The sequence below is a fragment of the Cydia pomonella genome, chromosome 6 (assembly GCF_033807575.1).
Source record: "Cydia pomonella isolate Wapato2018A chromosome 6, ilCydPomo1, whole genome shotgun sequence".
NCBI lineage: Eukaryota > Metazoa > Arthropoda > Insecta > Lepidoptera > Tortricidae > Cydia > Cydia pomonella.
Window position 1 is genome coordinate 25,203,528 of NC_084708.1, and position 24,317 is coordinate 25,227,844.

At 36.9% G+C, this 24,317-nt stretch overlaps 1 protein-coding gene across 1 annotated transcript in view; it reads right to left on the reverse strand.

Annotated features, from left to right (window-relative positions):
* The window catches only part of LOC133519359 (uncharacterized), a 70,821-nt gene that overhangs the window by 21,268 nt on the left and 25,236 nt on the right, over positions 1 to 24,317 (reverse strand). The window contains exons 2-3 of the mRNA XM_061853401.1: positions 8,688 to 8,960; positions 6,800 to 6,951 (exon numbers count right to left, since the gene is read on the reverse strand). Coding sequence (XP_061709385.1) covers positions 6,800 to 6,951; positions 8,688 to 8,960 — 425 coding nt within the window. The remainder of the gene's footprint in view (positions 1 to 6,799; positions 6,952 to 8,687; positions 8,961 to 24,317) is intronic.

Below are 24,317 nucleotides of genomic sequence, written 5' to 3' on the forward strand. Positions count from 1 at the left end.
CACTTAAATAGACCAGGATATAAACCGTGATCACCTTTAATATTGTTTTTATTGAGCTCCCGATATTGAGATGCATGTAACTGCGTCGAAATTGACCGTGAATTATTCAAAACTGTTGTTGTCTATACCATCCCATTACTGGTGCCTGTTCCATTATAGGGGTGCTTACTATATGTCGTAAAAAAAATAACGCAACCTTAACCAATTATCTTTTTTTTTTGTAAATCGGTTAATTACTACACACCACAAATTGTTTTAAGTAAATGAAGGTATTCCAAAACTTCCATAAAACACTTTATATTTTCCCTTTGAACTTTTTATTGCAGTAGTACTCAAATGCTTAAAAAAGTCTGTACAAGGTTTTATCACTAAAGATACGCAGTTTTATACACCTATTTCATGCTAGACATTCAAGTCAAAATGGTGGAGTAAACTTTACGATCCATTAGTCTCAGGTAATGAAGAATGTCTTATCATTAATATCATCTGTCTCAGAAACTTTTGTAATAAGAGTCTGGAAACCTAGACGTAATTAGTTGGGATACTACGATATCTACTTATAGAGATTTTACCAACTTTAGGAATAAAGTACTGATCGAGAAAATAATCAGATATAAATTATGATATAGATGATAGCACAATCGGATTAAGACCAACCTCAAAATCTCTAGAACAGTCATGAAATTTGGTATGTATATCAATTTATGGCCCCTTTTTCATGCCCACACCATTTGACATTTGAGGACCTCGAGGAATCGCAGCCATCTTAGAAAATGTGTACCATCCAGGATAAATTAGCGTTTTACTCTAAATTTACATTATTTATGAAAATATAGTGTAAGGCAACATTAAAGCTTATTAAATTCTACCCAAAAAAGTCAAAAGGAATGCCAAAGGATGCTACACATTTTCCAAGTTGGCTGCGATTCCTAGAGGTCCCCAAATGTCAAATGGTGTAGGCATGAAAAAGGGGCCTTTAATTTATATACATACCAAATTTTATGACTGTTCTAGAGATTTCGAGGTTGGTCTTAATTCGATTGTGCTATGAAGAGTTTGTTCAGAATTTCATTCAGTAATAATAAGTTGTTGTTGGTTGTTTGTTTTGTCTTCAAAATTAACGTTTAAACGCACCACCCATGTAAGGCCCCACCTTATTTATTTTTAAATAGGTACCTATATATCAATAAAACTATGAATGTTAAGACAAAAGTATCAAAATTTATTTAATTTTATTGAAGCCACGTGTTAATCTTTGGTGTAGAAAAAAATGTTTAATATTTTTCATTTCTTTATGAAGCAAAGTACAGAAAGTGATACGTTTCTGCTCTAGGGCATTTTACTTCCAAGTACTGTTTTTTTACGATAAATATAAAATTTTGTTTTAAATGGATTTGTTGTACAATTTTTATTTTAAAATTCAACTCCCCGTTCCATAAATAGCTAAGATACTTTTCCCTACACTAGCGTCTTTTGAGCGTCGGTGGGTAGTCGGCGTTACGGGAACGTTGCGTCGAGCAGCAGCCATAGAGTTGACTAGACTTATTACTAAATACTAAATTATTAATTGAAAGTACCCTCAAGAAATACTAAGTATAAAAGTTAATACTTAGTCATGTTTTCTTAAATACACATGTTTATCTTCGTTGTATTTGAAATGAAAAGTAGTGTTTAGATCGAGTGAATCCCTTGGTTAACAATCTACTAAAACCGGCCAAGAGCGTGTCGGGCCACGCTCAGTGTAGGGTTCCGTAGTTACTCTTCCGTCACAATAAGCTAAACTGGAGCTTAAAGTATAGTAAATTGTTAACCAAGGGATGAAACGGTACCTTTCACCCGAGTTAAACAAATAGGCAAATTTGCATAATCAGTACCTAATTAAAGTAAGTCTTTTTACTATGAAGGGAAAACTTTTTGCGATAACTCAAAAACAGCTAAACTGATCATGTCCGCTATAGTTTTCATTTAAAGTCTTTCTTAAGCTCTACTTCCACGATTTTTTTCATATTTTTTGGACCTATGGTTCAAAAGTTAGAGGGGGGGGACACATTTTTTTTTCTTTCGGTGCGATTATCTCCGAATATATTCACTTTATCAAAAAATGTTTCTTGAAAACCCCTATTAGTTTTGAAAGACCTTTCCAACGATACCCCACACTCTAGGGTTGAAGCGAAAAAAAATGTCACCCCCACTTTACGTGTAGGGGAGGTACCCTAAAAAAAATTAAATTTTTAGATTTTATTGTACGACTTTGTCGGCTTTATTGATTTATATATCCATGCCAAATTTCAGCTTTCTAGCACTAACGACCACGGAGCAAAGCCTCGGACAGACAGACAGACAGACGGACATGGCGAAACTATAAGGGTTCCTATTCCTAGTTGACTACGGAACCCTAAAAAGGATCTAATATTATAAAAGTTGGCTTTGTTAGACACTGGGTATTACATGGGTCACCTACCTAAGATTAAAAAAATTGAGCCTTATTTTCGCTCTATTCGGGACATCATTTCTAAAAATTGTCTACTGAGTGCAGCTCTACAGAATTTGAAGATTAGTTCAAAATTTCACGGTTCGTGCATCGTTCACGTTTAACATCAACCACCAACGGTTTAGGCTGTGTTTTGTCTGTCAGTATCTCTATCGCGTAGTAGTAATTACCTACACTTTTTCGCCTTGACAATAGAGGCGTGTACAGATATATGTGAGCACCTCGGCCTCTCCAATATATCTGATGCCGACCCTAAATCCCCCCCCCCCCCTCGTTGAGCTCATGATACCACGACGGTGGCAAGCAAGCATACGGCCCGCCTGATGGTAAGCTGCAACTCCAGAGGTGTTACATGCGCGTTGCCGACCCTTTAAAAATCTGTACACTCCTTTTTTGAAGAACTTCATACTGTAGACCCTCGGGAAAACCTCGGCAGGTAGCTCATTACACAACCGGAGCGTGCGCGGGGGGAAGTTCCTCTTAGCCCGCACAGTGCGCGACCATCCAGGTTCCAGGATGTGAGGATGAGTAGGGTCTAGTGTTATTTGGCTGCGGTTTTCTGTAAGGTGGACGTACTTCCCCAGTTGGGCTCTGCTCTAGATCTGGAATGACATCTACTGGCTGTGCCCTACCACATTAAAGCGAGATGGCATTCACATTGCCCATACCTCTCTTGTGGACGTAGTTTAAGGGCGTATCGGGGTCCAAAAATTTCGCAAGGTTTCACCGAAAATAATAAGGTACCTTAACAATCAAAGCACGCTTTTGTGTTAAAATATTATTAAGGCTCATTAACCTAAAATAATAGCGCTTTAAGAGGCAGATTTAGAACTTAATTGGCTTAATTACGCCAAAAAAACAAGTGTCTCAAAATGGCGACGATAATTTCTAATTAAAGGAGCTACGCATTAAAATAACACCCACTTGAAAGCGAAAAGGGAAAAGAGAAATTTCAGCAAAGAAATATTTATAAAGGTCGACTTAATTACTAATTGTCACTAAATGGAGAGTTATGGGTGCTAGGACAGAGCCTTGCGGCAGGTCAATATGCCAAATTTATAGGACTCTATTCTTCTACATATAGGGTTGAAAATCGTGTAGCAATGTTTGGATTCCTCAGGGTAGTTAGATACACGGGAGGCTTGCGTGGGAACTACGAGTAAATGGAAATAAAGCGTGGACATTAATCAGTCTGTTGTGGGCTCACGTTCGCGCTTCGTTAGGAATGTTAAGCCTATTTTCAGACGGAAACATTTATTCGGAGCAGACTACATAGAATAAATCTTTCTTCACACAATACAATACAATACAACACCTCTTTACTGCATGCACACCTCACAGTTTTTTTTTTTATGGTAGAGGAGGCAAACGAGCAGACGGATCACCTGATGGTAAGCGATTATCGCCGCCCATGGACACCTGCAACACCACAAGGGTTGTAAGTGCGTTGCCGGCCTTTAAGATTGGTGAAGTACGCTCTTTTCTTGAAGGTTTGAAGGTCGTATCGATCCGGAAATACCGCAGGTGACAGTTCATTCCACAGTTTAGCTATGCGAGAAACTTCCTGGAGAAACGCACAGTTGAGGACTGCCAACCATCTAAGTGGGTTTACAATTGGATAAAGGTAACAACGGGTGGTCTTATCGCTAAGAGCGATCTTTTCCAGACAACCTTTGGGTATTGGAGACAACAACAAAGAATCACTTAGAATCAGGGTCACTTCTGGATGAAATTAGCTCAGGATCGGGACCAGTAGCGTACTAGAAGAGAGGCTATGCTCAGCAGTGGACGATAAAGGGCTGATATGATGATGATGAAAAATTAGAATATACGGTATTTTCGTTTCCGTCAATCGCAAGCTTCTGCTATCGACTAATGAGATCTTTTGGATCATTAAAAAATAATTATCGAGAATATTAACGAGGAAATTTAGACTTGATTATTTGTTACGAGGAGAAAATTGGAAAATTTTCTAATGGCCACCTTCCATCTTCATATTGCGATGTCATGAAAATTAAAAAATAAGTTCCTATGCGGCTAGCACTAGTTTAGTACTGACATGTTCGCTAGCCTGTGCGTAACTTACTTTCAATGCATTTCGCTCATACTCGCACATTAGTGCGACAGAGATGTATAGAAAATAAGTTATGCAGACTTTAGCGAATATGTTAGTGTGGAACTGCTAAGGCAGTCGTGTAAGGCACACTAATGCTTAGTGTAAAATTTGTGATGTGTGTGTGGTGCTTGCTAGTTTAGGTATTATAAGATTTTTAAGTTAAATAACAACTTTCAAACTCATATCTCAAAGTTAATCGATTCCCGTAACATTTTTAGGGTTCCGTAGCCAAATGGCAAAAAACGGAACCCTTATAGATTTGTCATATCCGTCTATTGAGGTTTCTAATATCATTTTTTTTCTAAACTGAAAAGTTTGCGCGAGAGACACTTCCAAAGTGGTAAAATGTGTCCCCCCCCCCTGTAACTTCTAAAATAACAGAATGATAAAACTAAAAAAAAATATATGATATACATTACCATGCAAACTTCCACCGAAAATGGGTTTGAACGAGATCTAGTAAGTAGTTTTTTTTAATACGTCATAAATGGTACGGAACCCTTCATGGGCAAGTCCGACTCGCACTTGCCGTTTTTATATTTATTTGACATTTTCATGAAAATTCCAAATTAATAATAAGTTGGTTTATATTTAATTGTTGGAGATATCTTTCTTTGCACATGACGATCCTTATTGGGAGACACAATTACTGTTAATTTTATTATTTTTAATTTATAATGTAATCTTTGACGAGCATGATGAGAAGATAAACATACTTTTGACGAATGTAGCAAATTTATAGTGTAAATTTCATCGTGAAATAAAGAAATCTAATCTAATCTATTTGGGGACCTAAACCGCCTAGTAGTCATGTCTATAGCGCCAAGAAAAAATGATATGGCGGACGTTATCAATGTATAGTGAAATTTAATCACATTTACTCATTCCTTGATTCTACGTTTTTATTACAAACTTTTATTTAACTTGCCCTGTTAGTATGTATTATGTTAGTAGTGTGGGTCAAATAGAAGCTAAATTTGACTGATTTCCCGATTTCCGATTGAGCGGACTTTTGCATACATATGTCAATCGGATGACAATCTGATGATGGAGGAAGGAGGTGGCTATGGGAATTCCCCCTCTGTGATAAAACAACGTAAACTAATTGTGTTTGGAGTTTTTAGAATTGACTCGATGAGTATTAGTTGCTTGTGAAATGAAAGGTACAGTCAGCGGTAAAAGCGTGTACAAAAATATATTTATTGACGAAAACTTATTGTAGTTAGTACTCCACATTATTTCTCATTCATTTCAACTCTCCCGCCGACACTTATACACATTCGGATGAGAAGTTTTAGTTGGGTATCTCTCGCTGGGGACAGTTTTAGATAATACCTACTGGACCATGTAGGATTGTTGCTAACTTTCACGAATGTGTCCAATTTAAAGGATGTTTGTGTTAGGTGTTTGTATTAGCTTTATAATTTGCTTGTATAAAATCAGCGTTCTTGTGTACAAAGAGCAACACTAAGTGTCCATCGGTGGACCGTATGTCTTTTGTAATAAGGTTCACCGATGGACAATTAACAGTGTTGGCGATGGTATGTAAAAGCAGTGGAGGAATCTAGAGTGTTCGGGCGTTATCGGCTCCGATCGGCTCAGTATTGCTACGAGCAATTATCAAGTCAATGCCATTATCTAACTTTTGTGGCTGAGTGACCCAAAAAAGGATTAAGCCTTTGAAACGTGAGTTCAAAGGCTTAATCCTTTTTTGGGTTACTTGTTCATTTCTGGCGCAACTTCACGTCAGCTGGATTGAATCTAACTTCAGCCTCCAGATTGTCTCCCCAGCGACACGTGGTTCGATCCACTGGAAAGCGCCCAGTCTGTCGGGTGACGTTTCGCCTATGATATTATTATACCTAGATTTTTCAATTATGATACTACGAGTAGTATAAGTAGATTTATGTCATGGAGCAGATCATCTGTCGATTCAATAATTCTTTAAGGTTTAATCCGCTAATGTGGAAATAACTGTTAAGTCTTTATAATCTACTTATACCTACAGGAAGTAATTAATATTCTCCAAAATCGTCTGATTTTTTTGGTATTATTTTGTTGTAACGAAAAACTTAATTATGGAATAATCTGTCGACTTTCTCTGCTTATTCTGAAGCGAGCTGTGATCTCGAAAAAATATCTGTGTTTTCACGTGTATGAAACTAAAGTTATCAAAGAAATGGCGGACTTACAGCCGCTTCTTCTCCGCCCATTCAGCAGCATTCTCTTTGGCCACCTTTTCTAAGTGTTCTCTGGCGCGCTCTGATCTGTTGAAGATGTCCAGCCGGCGGGCTACGTCGTTCTCAACGCGTTTCATGGTCAGATCATCCCGGCACCGCTCGTCCTGGCCAAGATAAGCTATTTAAGTTACATCCTTGAAGAAAAGTGGTAGTAGATATTTTTTTCTCAATTCGACTGAATTCTGTTTTTTTTTGTATTTATGTTACTCGATATCTCCGAGAATCGTGAACCGATTTTCAAAATTGTTTTATTTTAATCGAACGGGTATAACCCCGAGATGGTCCCGTTGGCACCAAGTCGGGGTCTGATGATGGGATCTTGGAGAAATCGAGGGAACTCTTCAAATGTTATAGATACATGTATGGCGCTTTTAGTAATTTTTGTCGTCGGTTTTATTTTTTTTATCATAAAAAATGAGATTATTCCATTAGCTAATAGAAATATAGGACCCCCTTCAAATAATCAGAAATATCGTCGTTATCTACAAAATATAACCACGAATTAAATTGAATTGAATTAGAATGAAAATAGTTTTGTAAGGGTGAATAAACTAACGAACCTTTTTGATTTTATATGCTTAGAGGATCTTAATATTTTTCAACTGATTGCTGCAGAACTTATGCAAGTCCACAGCTTTGTTGCTTCAAATATATCTTAGGCGAATGGCGAATAAGCGTGCTGAGGGTCTGATTTCTTTCATTCGTTATTTTAACCTCCTACTGTTCAGTTTTGAAGAAGGTACTTTCAAGGAATATTTATTTCGTTCTAGTATTACTTTTAAATATTTTGTTCTAGTATTATCACAGTGGGTCGTCTTTTCTCCAAGTCTCTATTTTTATACTTGGGTCTAAGGGTCATTCTGGTTAATCAATTCAATTCAATGTTGTCAATTTAATCTGGGTGAGCCTATGGAGAGGAGGTACCAAGATCTAGAAATGCTTAGGGCATCAAAATATCTTATTCCGGCACTGCAAACTGATTTTGTCCTAGTAGGTACCTCAGGAGGTTAAGGTGACAAGACTCTTATACGAAGCTGATGGTCCCGGGTTCAAATCCTGGTAAGGGCATTTGTTCGTGTGATGAGCATGGATATTTGTTCCTGAGTCATGGGTGTTTTCTATGTATTTAAGTATTTATAAATATTTATATATTATATATATCGTTGTCTAAGTACCCTCAACACAAGCCTTATTGAGCTTACTGTGGGACTTAGTCAAGTTGTGTAATAATGTCCTATAATATTTATTTATTTATATATTATATATATCGTTGTCTAAGTACCCTCAACACAAGCCTTATTGAGCTTACTGTGGGACTTAGTCAAGTTGTGTAATAATGTCCTATAATATTTATTTATTTATATATTATATATATCGTTGTCTAAGTACCCTCAACACAAGCCTTATTGAGCTTACTGTGGGACTTAGTCAATTTGTGTAATAATGTCATATAAATATTTAATATAATAATAATAATTCAGCCTATATACGTCCCACTGCTGGGCACAGGCCTCCTCTCATGTGCGAGAGGGCTCGGGCTATAGTCCCCACGCTAGCCCAATGCGGATTGGGGACTTCACATACACCTTTGAATTTCTTCGCAGATGTATGCAGGTTTCCTCACGATGTTTTTCTTCACCGAAAAGCTAGTGGTAAATATCAAATGATATTTCGTACATAAGTTCCGAAAAACTCATTGGTACGAGCCAGGATTTGAACCCGCGACCTCCGGATTGAAAGTCGGACGTCATATCCACTCGGCCACCACCGCTTAATAAATATAAATATTTATTTTATTTATTTATACTTACTAAGAGTGACGAAAACCAAAGCTACTTACGATAACCTTCATAACTTGATGTATCTGGTCCATGTACTGATTATACAGATACTTCCTATACTGGTTGAAGTCTTTCAGCGAGCAGACCGCTCTGCCATCCGGCGCGCAGAAGCCGAGCTGCTTCATTCGCTTCTTGGCGGCTTTTTGGGCGAAGTAATAGGCGAGGTGGGGGTCATGCATGGGCACGTAGTCGTAGGAGACGTTATTGCAGTAGGGGTCGGTTAGGTCGAAGGTCTGCTTGAAGTTGCTGTTGCCGAGGCCTACGCGGCGGACCTGCAATTTTTTAAATTGTATTATAATGTTGCATGTTATTAATCTGTGTGGCTGTTTCTGCGTACTTGAAGAATAAACTTTCACACATCTAGTCATCTAAATATTCACTTCTTAATAGTATCAGTAGAGCCATTTCCGAGATCCTGAAATATACACCGTGGGCTGATAAAACCCGACAAATTTTAAAGGTGTATTCTTGACCGCATTTAGAGACTAAAATGTGATACGAAGTTTCCTGAAATCGGTTTTGTTTTAGAGATACTGTCAATTTTTGTAAAAAATTGTTTCTGTAATAACTTAGTGAAAAACGCATTTTTGGCTACGACGCTGCCACTTTGTGACTTGGTTTAGATATACCTGTTGGCAGACATAAAAGTTTTATAAGAAACTCGCAATTTTTAGTGTTATTAAAAAAAATATTAGTTATTCGTTGTAACTAATAAATTTTTTTTTCGACAAGATGTAATAAGAAATAACGTGTCGTATGAAGAAATAGCAAAAAAAAATTTTTTTTTTGTCTGATATTTTTTTTTAATGCCGAATTTTCCCAAAACTTATATAAATTTTTTTGCTCCTCATGACCTCAGGAATGCGTGGTTAAAATCTGTCGTGTTTTACCAGCCCACGGTGTATAATTTTATATAAATATACAAGAATTGCTCGTTTAATGGTATAAGAATATGGCAGATTTTGTTAGCAATTGACAGATGCAAAGAGAGATGACCACATCTGCATAGACTGATTGTTTACCGGGGGGGTTATCTCTCTCTGCAGCTGACTGTACATAACCTTTAAGTTTAACGATGGTTGTTTTCATTAAAATATTAACAATTAACATATATAGTAATTGATATGAACAAAATAATTAAGTATATTATAAACTGTTATAAAATCATGTTTATCCACAATAAGTGCGAGAATACGTTGAAATGAAGATAAATTAATTTGTTTACATTATTCTTTTCTATTGAACTCCAATTTACATTGAAGGACTTAGTATTTTTGTTCGTGAATATTCTAAAAACTACCTAAAATAAATACACAACGACTCAAAGTGTATAAGGTAAATAAATTGTCTTAAATTATTCATTCCTACAAATTTGTTACAAGTGAATAGAAATGCTTTTTTTAGTCCTCAGAGAATTGACTGTGGTTGAGGTTTTGGAACCATTTTATTTTCTTTCCAAGAAACAGCGTGATCACAAATTAACTCCTGCGGTTATAAGTCGGCTCCACGGCGGTGTTAGTGGCAATAAATGCCCGTTACGTCCGTTGTAAATTGCACTCGTGTTCCTTGGGGGACCTCTTTTAGAAAAAGGAAATCAAACAAGCCGTGTACTATCATCACACAGCTATTACAATTAAATTTACATTACATATAGCGCTACTTAACCGCCCCAGTACTTAGTACTTTACGTGCCTATATGTGAAGAATTTAAAGGGCCATATGTAATGTAAAACGCAGTAGTCTTCGCACTTGTATCGGAATGTACTATTTACAGGTTACAATAAACTTTTTTCACTATGTAAACTTTATAAAAAATATTTTTTTAAGTGAAATACACCATGGAAAAGCTGTACTTTCATTTTACCTAGGACTCTAAGGGCTTGTTTCACAAAGCCCTTAATAAGCTACTTGCCACTTATCTGACGAATAAAGTCATTATTGGCGTTTCACAATCTTTAAATAAGCTTATCTGGTAGATAAATACCTTTACAACTTAAGGTAGTAGTATCTGGCGATTAATTTATACGTTAATTAGTTATTCAATACTTGGACATTGTGAAACAGGTCCTTATTGTTTGTACAAGATGTAGGGTTCAACCTAATTTGGTTATCAATAATAACGGTATGCAATGTCCAATGTAAAGTAAACCCTAAATGGCTTAACAATTAAAGTCCGTGACTGTATCTCACATTAACACCTGTGGTTATATAGCGGCAACACAGCGGGCGAGTGGCAATAAATCCACGTAATGTCGGTTGTAAATTGCCCTCGAGCTCGGAGATTAACTTATGGGGGTAGTCACTTCTTATAGAAAAGTGGGGGATATATCTGAGATTGGAGGGAAGCGATATTCTAACCTTCGAATGTTTATTATGTTAGGTAAGGCAATCAGTATATGTATATTAGTTTATTTATACGTAACACTAAATATTACCTACTTTTATTCCCAAAATTATTCGTAAGTTGTATTCTACTAGAAAAACACGGAGCAACTTTTTTACTCAGGTGATCCTGATAGCAACTGTTTTGGCTCAGTGATCCAAAAAGAATCGTGGCCTTCGAAACGAGAGCGTGCCGCCTGTCCCGATCTTGCGCAACTTCCTACCAGTTTCTGACGCAAAGCTGAAACGATCCGCCGCCACAATGTCTTCCCAGCGATACCTGGGTCGACCCACCGGACGGCTACCAGTCAGTCGTCCCAAGAACGCCCTCTTGACAGCCCGATCCTCTCCTATTCTGAGTAGGTGACCGAAACAGCGAAGTCTATGGACTTTCGTTTCGCCGATGGTATAGATAATAGGGATATTATTGAAGCTGACTATACAATGGTTATCCGTCGATACCTAGAAATCGCAATCAAACGGATGGATAAACGTACAAATTACTCGATTTTATGATGCCACTCAACCGAACAAATATAATCTCGTCCGGACCCAAACCTCCCACTTGTTGTTGTTGAACAGAAATACGAACTAAAAGGACTTTAAAATTAAATTAAATACCATTTATTTTAAGGCGGCTACAGGCATAGAGACACATACCTTACAAACTAACATAGGTAAAAATATATTTATCAAAATAAATAAAAAACAACGGGTTGCACTCCGGGAGTGCCGGCAGAAGTGAAAATGAATATTAACGTAGTGCATTTTTGATGTTTTGGAATGGTGAGGGAATAATTTTGCACGAATTGCTTTAATTATCAGTGTAGGTAAAAGTACTATCACCTATGTGGCAAAATACAATATTCATTTATTGCGCTATCGTACACAAACATGACAATTTATATTACATTAAATATTGAACACTTCAGAACTATTACAATTATTTAACATTAAAAAGTTTATTTCTCAGAAAAATCAACTTCTATCCATAATTTCAACGACTCTTACACCATCATCATTACTAGAACAATCATGAAGTTTTTCGATCAGATCACGTGTCCGTCTTACGCATTTTCAATCTGACAAATCTGTCGGTCACGTGACCTATCGCGAGTTTAGCATTTTTTCCCCATCACAAAAAGTGTACAGCGCCGTAAAGAAGTTTTCACTTAAAAAAAGCTGTTCAATACCTTTGTCTTTCAGTACATCTGCATGAAATAAGATGTTTTTCGAGCAAGTGTGATAAAAAGATGTTCGTGAAACTCGAATGTACAGTCAACCAATTTGAATCCTAGGCCACTATAGAACCTTGTCGCTTTAACTACTCTATACATGACATGCATCACTCAATAAGCACTGTCGTAGAAGTCATTATGACATGGTCCTATAGTAGCCTAGGAATCAAATTGGTTGACCGTACGCTGTGAACTTTACAGTTGGAAGACATGAGGCGTCTGCTACTATAATTTCATAAGTAAAGCGACGGACACTGACAGCTATTAAATAAGATAATATGTGCCACAGAGTAGCTATAAAATTCAGTCCTTTCAGTACTGCAGTAAAATTATTTATAAGCTAAACAGCAGCCCGTATTTTGTATAATCCTATTAGATCGCGATAGCTGTTCGAAATTAATTGGAAGTTGGAACAACAGATGGTTGCTGGAAAACAATTTGCTGTGAACAGAAATTACGTTAAAATTATCGTAGAATCCTTTCGTCATTCATTGAAGTTAACATAATCAGTACCCCTAGTGTACATTTATTCGATAGCGATATTTAGTATGGGATTTAGAAACGTTATGGAAATGTTATGGAAACTTAAAATCCCATACAAAATGAGAACCCAATGCGTACGTCACGTTACGCCATGGAATAAATTTACACAAGGGGTGCTGAATCTTTCAAATATTATATATACATACGCGTTTTGACAAATCTGTGTGTCATCCACGATGACGCACAGATTTGTCAAATATAACCTCTATTAGTATGTCAATTTTAGTCACGGCACGCGTCTTCGTGGATGATACGATCTATAGAGCCTTCGCAGATAAAGAAGCATTTGTGCGTTGTTCCTTCCTTTATTCAATAATAGTTTGCAATATGTTCAATATTTTTTACACAGAGCATTCTCAGTAAAGAATAGACGAAATTCTACCAGAAAAATATTTCCGAGTAGGTCTTGTTGCGTCGATAATAATTGATACGTGTCTGAATTTATGAATAATATTTAGATTTTACTAGCCTAATAAAACATTCGATTTCAAAACTAGCTACACCAGAAAATTAAACCTCATTACGTTTCACTTTTCATTTCTCCTCGTTTGTTTGACGACCGGTCTGGCCTTGTGGGTAGTGACCCTGCCTACGAAGCCGATGGTCCCGGGTTCAAATCCTGGTAAGAGCATTTATTCGTGTGATGAGCATGAATATTTGTTCCTGAGTCATGGGTGTTTTCTATGTATTTAAGTATTTATAAGTATTTACAGTAGCGGTTAAAAATCTCACTCTACTTAAAGCTCGATGAATAAACCAGTTCGTATTTGACCGCCAAAAAGCTCTGACGTTTTATTTATAAATTCCTTGGTGTCTATATACATATATATTATATATATCATTGTCTAAGTACCCTCAACACAAGCCTTATTGAGCTTACTGTGGGACTTGTTAATTTGTGTTATAATGTCCTATAATACTTATTTATTTATTGCGTTCTAATTTCCTACCCACAACCATTAATTAAGTCATCGTGCGAGTGTCGCCCGCAGAAACAATGCACCATTTCCCGGCCGGGCCGTCAAATGACCAGTTATTTATTTCGGGACCTTGATGGGACCATCAAGGTCCCGAAATATCAGGAGGCTTATTGTAACTTTGGACTCTGCTTAATCCCTAGGATATTTTGGCGTTATTTATTTATTTTATTTATTTATTTAAACTTTATTGCACACATAAAGAAAAATGTACAAATGGCGAACTTAATGCCAAAAGGCATTTTCTACCAGTCAACCATTGGGTCAAACAGAGACATTTGTGTATGTTGGTGCAGGAAAAAATAATAACAAATAATAAGGAAAAAATTAAACGTGAAGTCAAATAATATTAAAACTATATAAATAGTTAAATACTACTACTTATATAATGTATAAAAGATAGACTAATACATATAATTATGTACATATACATGATGGTGAACCTTATTTAAGTTCTTCTGACAGAAGATGCTTGCGAAGTAGTCGTTTGAAAACGGGTTTGCTTGGGGCTTGTCGAAGCGTTACTTTCTAGTGTAACTTGATCTCCATATCCCTAATAACAGTCACCTGCAATAATTTACGGACTGAATATATAGGTCATACTGAGCAACTTTTACCATGGTAACAAACCCGAAATCGCAAAAAAAATTTATACTCCCTTAGAAAATGTTAAGGTCAGACAGCCAAAATGTATGAAACAGCCAATTTTTTTTCGCGAGTTCGGGGATGGTCCCATAGTAAAAGTTCCTCAGTATGACCTACATATTCAGCCAGTAAATTATTGCAGCGGACTAAATAAACATCTTGTATTTTAAGTGAGAAACCAAATATGTCCGTCTGTTAACTTTTCACGCTTTAACCCTTTACCAGGCTGACAGTTCAAAAATGACCATCGAATGTCAGTCTTATTCATCAAAAATAGAACACATGTTTGAAGAGCCGCATGTGGGAAATATATATCCCTTAGCCTGGTAAAGGGTTAACCGCTGAACCGATTTAGATGATAACTATTGAATTAAACAAAATTAATATCTCCTACGCTATAAGCCAATAAAATCAATTTCATACTCATCAAACTGCTGGATCGATTTCTAACAAATATAGTTAAGAAACACCGCAAGGAAAATCGCTTTCATCTAGAAAAACCGCATTGAAATCGGTCCATCCGTTAAAGAGCTATGATGCCACAGACAGACGTGGACGTCAAATATATAAGATGCTCATCATCCCGCTCAGATGAAGTTACGGACAGAAGCTACTTATGTTATTAATATTTGTAATGGGGGGTCAGAGTCACTGGTTGGGTTCAAGCGAGTGTTTGTTAAGGGATGGGGTTGATACATTGAAATGAAGGGTCGTGGCAATCTTTTATCCCTTATTTTGTCACTTATGGCTTGTAGCGGCTGTTTTGTTACGAAAAAGTGTCAAGCAATATGGTTTGAAAAGGTATTTGTATGATTTTCGTTTCCATTTAGTGAAATTGAACTTCTGATAAAGAATTACTCCCTGCATCGAATGTATTTATTTTTGTTTTATCCCTTACAAATAAATTATAGTCAAAATGATGTCATTTTAAACTTTTTTGTGTTTACCTAGTATACACTAAACTATAGACAATAGATAGTTACTTATTTGTTGAGCGGGGCATGTTGAGCAATTGAAAAATCTTGGACTCAATCAATATACGCCAAGGTGGAACGTTAAATTACAAAAAGATAGGAATGGTGGGATTGGGTTGGCTGGACACGTCGACAGATGCACCTGGTTCGGTGGGCCAAATCGACTACCAAATGGACACTGCAGGTTAGCCGGGGCAGACTAAAAAAGAGTACCTACTACCCTACTCATAGTGTTGTGTTCCTGCCGGTGAGTAAGTTCAGAGGTTGCAGGGTGTTAGGGTCGGCAACGCGCATGAAACTCCTTTGTAGTTGCAGGTGTACATGCCTATGTACGCCTGCCGTAGCCTTACGGAGACTGCTTACCATCTGGCGGGTCGTTTGCTTGTTTGCCACCGACGTAGTATAAAAAAAAGATGGCGGGACGACCACGACGCATTTTGTAGTGATTGGGCATGCACCAAACCGTGATGAGTGCCGGAAGAAAGGGTAGGCCTTTGCCCAGCAATGGGAAACAAATAAGGCTATTTAAAAAAAGGAATAGTGAAGATGAACACATTGATGCAACGCAAGTTTCTATGCGCACAGGGTGGCGAGAGAAATGATTTATATATTTTTAGCTCAAATATTCTTGGGTCCAATAACTTGTCGCGCATTGTCACTATGTAGGCCGATTAATATTTTGCTGACGTTCATTTGTTCGTTAGATTTGGGTAGGCTGGTGTAAATATCTCTTCACTCTCGGCGGAATAAATATGAAAACATATATATGTTGTTTATTTAACTCACATGAAGTTCATTTAAACACATAGTGAAATTGCACAGATTAGGCATCTCTAGCTATCCACCAAATGAATCTGACTAAAAATATTATCAAAGTAATAAAAATCGACCCAGGTATCAATAGAGAACTGAAAAGGTCATGCATACATTGCCCGGCGTGTCACCTCGCCGTGAGCTTGTCAGCTGAAACGCTATTTGGAAGGCTATCGGAACTGCGGAAGTCAATTAAGTGACACTAAAAGGCTGTACAGTCCGCAGATGAATTTGGTAAACGTTTGCGACGCCCGCGAGGGGATAGGCAATATGACAATATCGCTCATGTTCTTCCTCGCGTTGTCCCGGCAATTTGCCACGGCTCATGGAAGCCTGGGGTCCGCTTGACAACTAATCGAAAGCGACTGCCACATGACCTTCCAACCCAGAGGGTAAACTAGGCCTTGTTGGGATTAGTTCAGCTTCCTCACGATGTTTTCCTTCACCGAAAAGCGACTGGTATCACGTGAGTCAAATGATACCATTTCGTACATAAGTTCCGAAAAACTCATTGGTACGAGCCAGGGTTTGAACCCGCGACCTCCGGATTGCAATTCGCACGCTTTTACCGCTAGGCCAGCAGCGCTTCTCCACCGGCGTTTCTGAATGACAATATCGCCCATATAATAAATATTAATAAAAATATCGATATATTGAATACCAGTATTGGCCGAACGTTAATTATAATTAAAAATAAAAGTTTACCATTACAAATTGAACCGTAAACCCTAAGGAACGGTTATAGTTTACGGTTCAATTTGTAATGGTTAATTTTCAATATTTTCAATTCGTATTAACGTTCGGCCAACACTGTGTAATACCATGTGTGTCTACTCAACCATCTGACAAAAATATAACCCAACCCTCAAAAATATCAGGGTGCTTAGCCAACGTGCCAGTCGTTAACGCTCCGGAGCGTAGATATAGTCATCTCTCTCTATCACTCTTCCATATTAGTGCGTCAATGACAGTTGCATTTCGTTCGTTACGGTGCGTTAACGATTGGCACGTTGGCTACGCACCCTGAACTCTCAATATCGTTCAGATATTTGTGAGCATCTTGACCACTCCGACATATCTGATGGCGGCTGTACATAATTAAGTCAAAATCACAGATTAAGACTAAAGGATAGCTAATTGACGCTTGTGGTTTTCTGCCTTTTCGCCGAAAATTGTATTGCCGAATTTCACTTGCCAACCAACTTGTAACTGAGGCTTGTATCGCATTGATCAATAACGCCAATAGTCACTTGTGTTGCTGACTGTACTGTAGTTTAAAGCAATCTAAAAGTTCTAAACACTTTTAACACCGATAAAGATGGTAAAGTCATAAGTGTTATATGAAGTTAAGGCGTTCTTCTACTAGTTTTGAAATGTGATATTGTCGATAAACGATTTAAGTGATATTAGCTTCTAAAACAAAAGTAAAAAATATATTGATGGAATGGTTTTATTACGGCTAATGTAAGTTTGCACTTAAGGGTGTGGCTTAAAATGATCGTATACCTTAATTGTTAAACCATTACGTTTCAAGCGTACTTAAATATATGGCAGATAATAAATAAAATAGATAAATATTTGTAGAAAGTCTTACACGAATCTTTTGATTACTTTGAGAGGTTTTAATAATTACTCCTCCTCTTTTTTGGTACGGTCGGCTTAAGAAATGGAATGCGCTCCCGCGATCTATATTCCCTGATAAATATGAAATAGGAAAAGAGCCTTCCGTGTATCGGTTTTTATGAGCTTTAGCCCATTTGGAATTGGCCCATATTCAGGAAAGTGCAAATCGAGAACGGTTCATTTTGGTAACAAGCTCATTTGAGTTTCATTCCTTATGAGAATAGTTTTTTATTATAACATTGGTAGTAATTGACGAGTGGTGTACTTTGAGTTTAGTGTCGCATGCACCCTCACCAGAACAGGTGGCGCAACCGAAAACTGCGTCGTCAAAATGATATTTATGTTTTAATATTTTTATTATTGTATGTTAGTCTGTAAGGTATGTATGTATATATATATATACCTTACAGACTAACATACAATAATAAAAATCCATATATATAGGCCATAGTTGCCTGAAAATAAATGATAAGTATGTAATTTTTTTTACGGTCTCCAGAGATCAAAAAGATCCTGCAGCTGTTTGAAGTTGCAGGCTTGGAACGAGAGTTGTAGTAGGTGGCGATCATAATAGATCAGGGATGGTCGTAGTGATACATAGGCTGTAGAGCCTTAGAACAGAATTAAATATTTAAAAAAAAATTAGTTATACTCCTACTCATTCTTTGTAGCTATGATTTGGTTTGATTGCTCTACCTTATATAGTTCGGGAGAAAAACGACTTTGAAAAATGTGTCCATTAAATGACGTCTTTGACATTATCTCGGTGACGGTTCAAGATAGGGGGCTGAAAGTTAAGGTCTTTCTATATAATAATATAGCTAACAAATGACATTATAAAAATCCGATATTCGTCACAGGGGCCACTTCTCTTTCCTTAGCCCGCTAGACCCTTTAGCTTCCAAGATTCGACCCACTCTAACGAATTAACAAGCATACATACATACTAACAGGGCAAGACAAATAAAAGCTTGTACTAATTCAAATGGAAAATAATTCCAAAACACGTCAGTTAGACATCAAAGGCTTCATGTACAATATCCGTACATTCGGTACATTGCCTCTACCGAAACGAAATCTAAAATACGATACAGTACACACGATAATAATTTCCAAGCTCAATTTATTACTTTATAAAACACCTATTCTTGTCGCTTTGACAAATGTAAAAGGAACTTTGTTTTATAAGCTATAAAGTTAAATTTTAAAATTACCGAAACATGAAGATGTGAGGTTTAATAAAAATACATATGCACATATACCAATTTCCGATCTTCAAACAACATTTTGTTGAAAATTGCGCTCTAGTATTTCAAAACTAAGTATCTTGCATTAAAAAAAAAACTTAGATGCAGTTAACTTAGCGTTCACAAATATACTGTATGCATTTTTTTACCTTGTTATAATGGATTAAGGTAAAGAAATGATTTGATTTGACTGCAATTGGGTACTTGACACATGTTGAATATTATAACAAAATTTAGTTAAATGGATAGAAAATGAGCCATATATTATAAAAAAATGGATTTTTTTTTATTGAGATTATAAAAAAATACAAGGCTCCGAAGTCTCAAACAAAAATTTTTTTTTGTCTTCCAAAAATAGAAAAGAAAATGGTACCATTCGATTCCTTACATTTTATTGAAAAATAAATTGTATAACAACTATACACATAAACGCAATATTTCAGGGTCAAAATGGTAATTTCCTTGATCTTCGATACATTTAGGACAGACTTATATGATGTGACGTCACATCACCTTATCATTTTGTTAGAGGCGTTTCAATCGTCGAGTGCGAGCGTCAGACTTTAACTCTCATTTCTGACCTTTGTGTTGCTTAAATGCCATGAGTCCCATATAGACATTTGATCCTCAGGAAAATCAAGATCGTTTGACATTATTTACAAAAAAACAGTCAAGTAGCCAATTGTCGTCTCTCTCTTTCTAGTCAGTGGGGTAATTATAACGACGAATTATGAAATTAGTTTCATGTAGTCTATAAGGTTTTGCTGCGCCCTATCAGGGTCCACGTACTGTACACCTAGCATTAAGTTGTATGTGTTTTGTACTTGGTTGCAAATAAATAAATTGAAATTGAAATTGACTTCTTAAAATGACTACTTTGAACAAAATTTACCATCTCATTTTATACTTGCTTTACAATGATGGCAGTCAGCCATGCGGGCCTGAGTTTCACCAGAACCCTACAACGTGAATAGCGCTCATTATCTTGATGTAGCTCTGTTAAAAGGGATTCAGGGACATTTACGAACGAGGGCCACAATGGTTGAATTATTCGTATGAACGGGTCACATGTAGAACGGAGATAAAACAAGTCGGTATCAAAAAAGGACTTGCTTTGAAGTGTTTGATAATATGTCCATGAAACATTTGGCATATATTTTATCTACTATTTCAGAAGTAGCTTCTTAGAAATATAATAACATTCTGTTTGAGAGGGAAGTATACGACGTGACCGTCCAAAAGAGAAAACGTTTTACCACTACACTTTATCATGTAAAGCGCTGTCTCACTCTTACCTGACTGTTTATACATATCTCTATTCTTGTTACTCTAACGGTGTTATTAAATATCGAATGAGACTACTATGGTTCGACCTAATAATCGACTTTGCTCTTACAACTTCTAATTTTTTTCCATTCTCCATATTTTTTTAGTATGTTATTGGCACAATTAACAACTAGGTTTATAGGTTTTCCTCTTTTAAAAAAGTTTATTATAAACCTACGTAACAAAGTGATTTGTTAAGATTTAGTTAGTGCAAACCGTTTTCTCCCGAAAAAGAAATTTCACAGAAAAATTACCGTTATTTCGTCAGGATCGCAAAGCTATTCTTCCCTATTAAGGTGCAGCGAGTTCAGGTCCTTCGCCGAAGGTAGCCTTTGAACAATGAGGGTCTGATGTCATTGTTATTGAATTGTTATTTTTAAATGTTAATAGTTTAGTGGGTGCCACCGTAAACGCCGACATGGTCGGCCTAAGAGGAGATGGCGGGACGACCTGGACGCAATTCTCAACAACTAGAAGGATGCTGAAGTTCATCAGGAAGATTGGAAGTTTAGGGGGGAGGCCTTTGCCCAGCAGTGGGACACTTTATAGGCTCTTAAAAAAATTGTATATTTACTTTAGTTATAATGGCAAAGTACAGTCACACCACCAGCGCACCAGCGACACTCTCAGAGGTAGAAAGCAGTTGCTGTGGCCGAAAACGGCTATGAGATGATGATGATGATGATGATGAATGGCAAAGTATTGAAACATATTCAGCCTTGACGTAGCGGTCGTTACACTTGCACTTTTATTATCTTTACTCCATGAGATCACCACTAAAGCACTTACCAAATCTTTATTTAAACAAAGACTTATCTCACCAAACACTTCGTAGAGAGATAGGTCATTTTCGTAGTGAGGCCGAAATTTAATCCCTGAGATATAAACAAGACTCTTGAGGAAGATAAGTTGAGTGTTAAATCCTTATCTTGGTTTATAGCAAACAAATCGGGCTGAGATACCTACTTAACTTTGCATTCCGTCGGGGCTTTGAATATTTTTAGCGGTAGACAAGACGTGTTAATAGGAATTCTTAGTTGCGATTATTCCATACAAACGCTCTCGACTGTTTCCTCCCTGGATTTTTAACCTAGAGCAATGATTTTTTCAAATATAAGCTCAAAATCATCAATATCTGTGCCGCTTTGTTTTGCTTTTTTGGATTATTTTATTTTGAAGAAACTTACAGCGCCTCGAAAATCGCAAAAACGGCTCAATTGGATTGGCTGCAAAAAAGGCGCAGTATACAAATATGAATATGACAACAAATATCCAAAAAATCAAAACATAGCGGCATACATTATTTCTTCCTCTTGCAGTTTCCAAAATTTCATAATGATTGGTTGCGTTTTGGAGGAGGAAACCTCAATTTTTGAGTTTTTGCGCCCACCGCAGCGCGACAGAAACATAGCTTCAAAAATTCCAGATTTGAAAAGATGCTCAGCTAGGCACTGCTCTTTACAAATTTTGTAAACAACTTAAATTTAGCATTTTAAATACTACGACGGCAAACAAGCATACGGCTCGCCTGATAGTAAGCAGTCTCCGTAGCCTATGTACGCCTACAACTCCAGACTTAAAAGCAAAAACTGACAATCGCGATTAACTGACAGGCCGATATCGTCCGGCGAACTGGTAATCAGTAGGCCCTTCACATGGACGTTGCCGACCCTAACACTCCGCACCCCTGTTGAGTTCTGGCAACCTTACTCACCGGCAGAAACACAACACTATGAGTGGGGTTAAATGACTTTGCCGCTCTTGTGGATAAAATGTTACTTTCTCATTCGTTTTTGAAGGATAAAGAGAGTTTTTACCATCAGCTTGTATGGCTCACTAACAACCACCATCAACCTAGAACGTCACGAGCAGCCGTGCTACAAGTCCCTAAACACAAGTCCGCTGCTTTTAGAGGGAGTTTCCGCTACCGTGCAACAAAATGTTGGAACAACATTCCTCCCCCAATTCGTAATGTAAAAAATAAATTCAATTTTAAAATTAAATATCGGTTACACCTTTTAAACCATCAAAAACTTCAAGGCTGAAACTCCCTCGTAGATGAAGTAGTCTCATTTATTTATTTAAATTCAAATTTTACAAAATCTTAGGGTCACATTGTAACATATAAATTAAATCTCAATAATGTAGCGTAGCTATACTATATCGAATACACAAAAGAACACGCCATTACACACACAACACAACATGAGCATAATTAGGTTATATTAATAAGAATTAAGCGTTGTACAGTCTTTTTTGTTTTTGTAAGGTCCTGGTAGAATATCAGCGATGTGGCTTACCGCGTCATCATGCTGAGCCAGCGCCTATTCTCTGCCACGACACGTGGTTTTGCATTCAAGAATTGTAAACTAGTTTTAAGAATAATTCTAAGCTGCATGTTCTTCTTATTGTCTATACCTACCTACCATGTATGTTGTGGAAACGAATAAAGTTTTATCTATCTATCTATCTATCAGCTACCAAAAGCAGATGAAAGGAACGTAATGTTCACTATCATAAATTATTAACCAAATAATTTATGACGGTGAACATTTCCTTCCTTTCATCTTTCATCAGAACTGGATTTTGACATAACGGGAGTAATATAAAAATAAGTAAACCGTTGCAAATAACACAAGTCCAACCATCCACAATACAACAAGTACACACTTATTGAGCTTGCAGTTGTACTAGAACGATTTGTGTGTAAGATCATCTATAATATTTAGTTAACAAAAAAAAAGGAATATTAGAAAAAATCGGTTACACGACAACGACAGAGTCTTGAAGTAAATAAGTTTTTGATAAAATAAAACATTTTCGGTACAAGCTTTTATCGCTGACTGTACTTTTCTTTCCACTGGCAACTAATACTCATAGAGACAATTCCAATAACCCCAAACACAATTAGGTTGCGTTGTTCTATCACCGAGTTCCAATGGCTACCTCCTGCCTTCATCATCAGATCAGCTCGATGCCATAATTTTGGATTGTCACCGTACTTAGGTACATATGTATGTAAATTTTCAGCTTCATCGGAAACTGGAAAGTGGGTCAAATTTAACTTGCAAGATTTGACCCGTACATGCATAGGTACATTGCAAGTTAATACAAAGCTTGTAAAAATAAAAAAATAATATCGGAAAAAATTGGTTACACGACAGAGTCTTGAAGTAAATAAGTTTTTGCCAGAAATACCATTCATGGTACAAGCTTTTATCGCTGACTATACTTTTTTTAATACATGCAACTAATACTCAAAAACTCTAAAACCCAAAACACAATTAAGTTTGCGTTATTACATGACAGAGTTCCTATCGCCACCTCCTGTCTCCATCATCAGATCAGCTCAATTGTACCATAATATTGCATTGTCACCCGACTTACATATGTATGCAAATTTAGCTTCCAATATTTGACCCACACTAACTAACAAACCAACTAACATACATACATGCCAACAGGGCAAGTTAAATAAAAGCTTGTAATAGTATAGAGTTACGTAATGTGCATCGCACTAGTGCTGTAAAGTAGCGCCATATGTCATGTAAAAAGATTATAAAGCCGGCTTAAACATACAAAAAGAGAGCTCTCGTTCCAAAAATAAGCAGTAAAATGTTAATAATACAGTCGTGTTAAGAACTCAGTTGAAAACGTAGCTTACATCGAGATTAAGGTATTAAGGCGTTTACATACGCCTCATCCAGGCCGCGTCTGTAATGGCATCCTTTCATTGGCTGTGTGGAGACACTCTAAGCCCTGGAGGCCAATTCTGTTATAACATTTCGAAATGGTTTCTTCACATTTTGATACCATGAGCGTCATGAGGTATCTCACGCGCTACAATAAGTACCAGCGAAA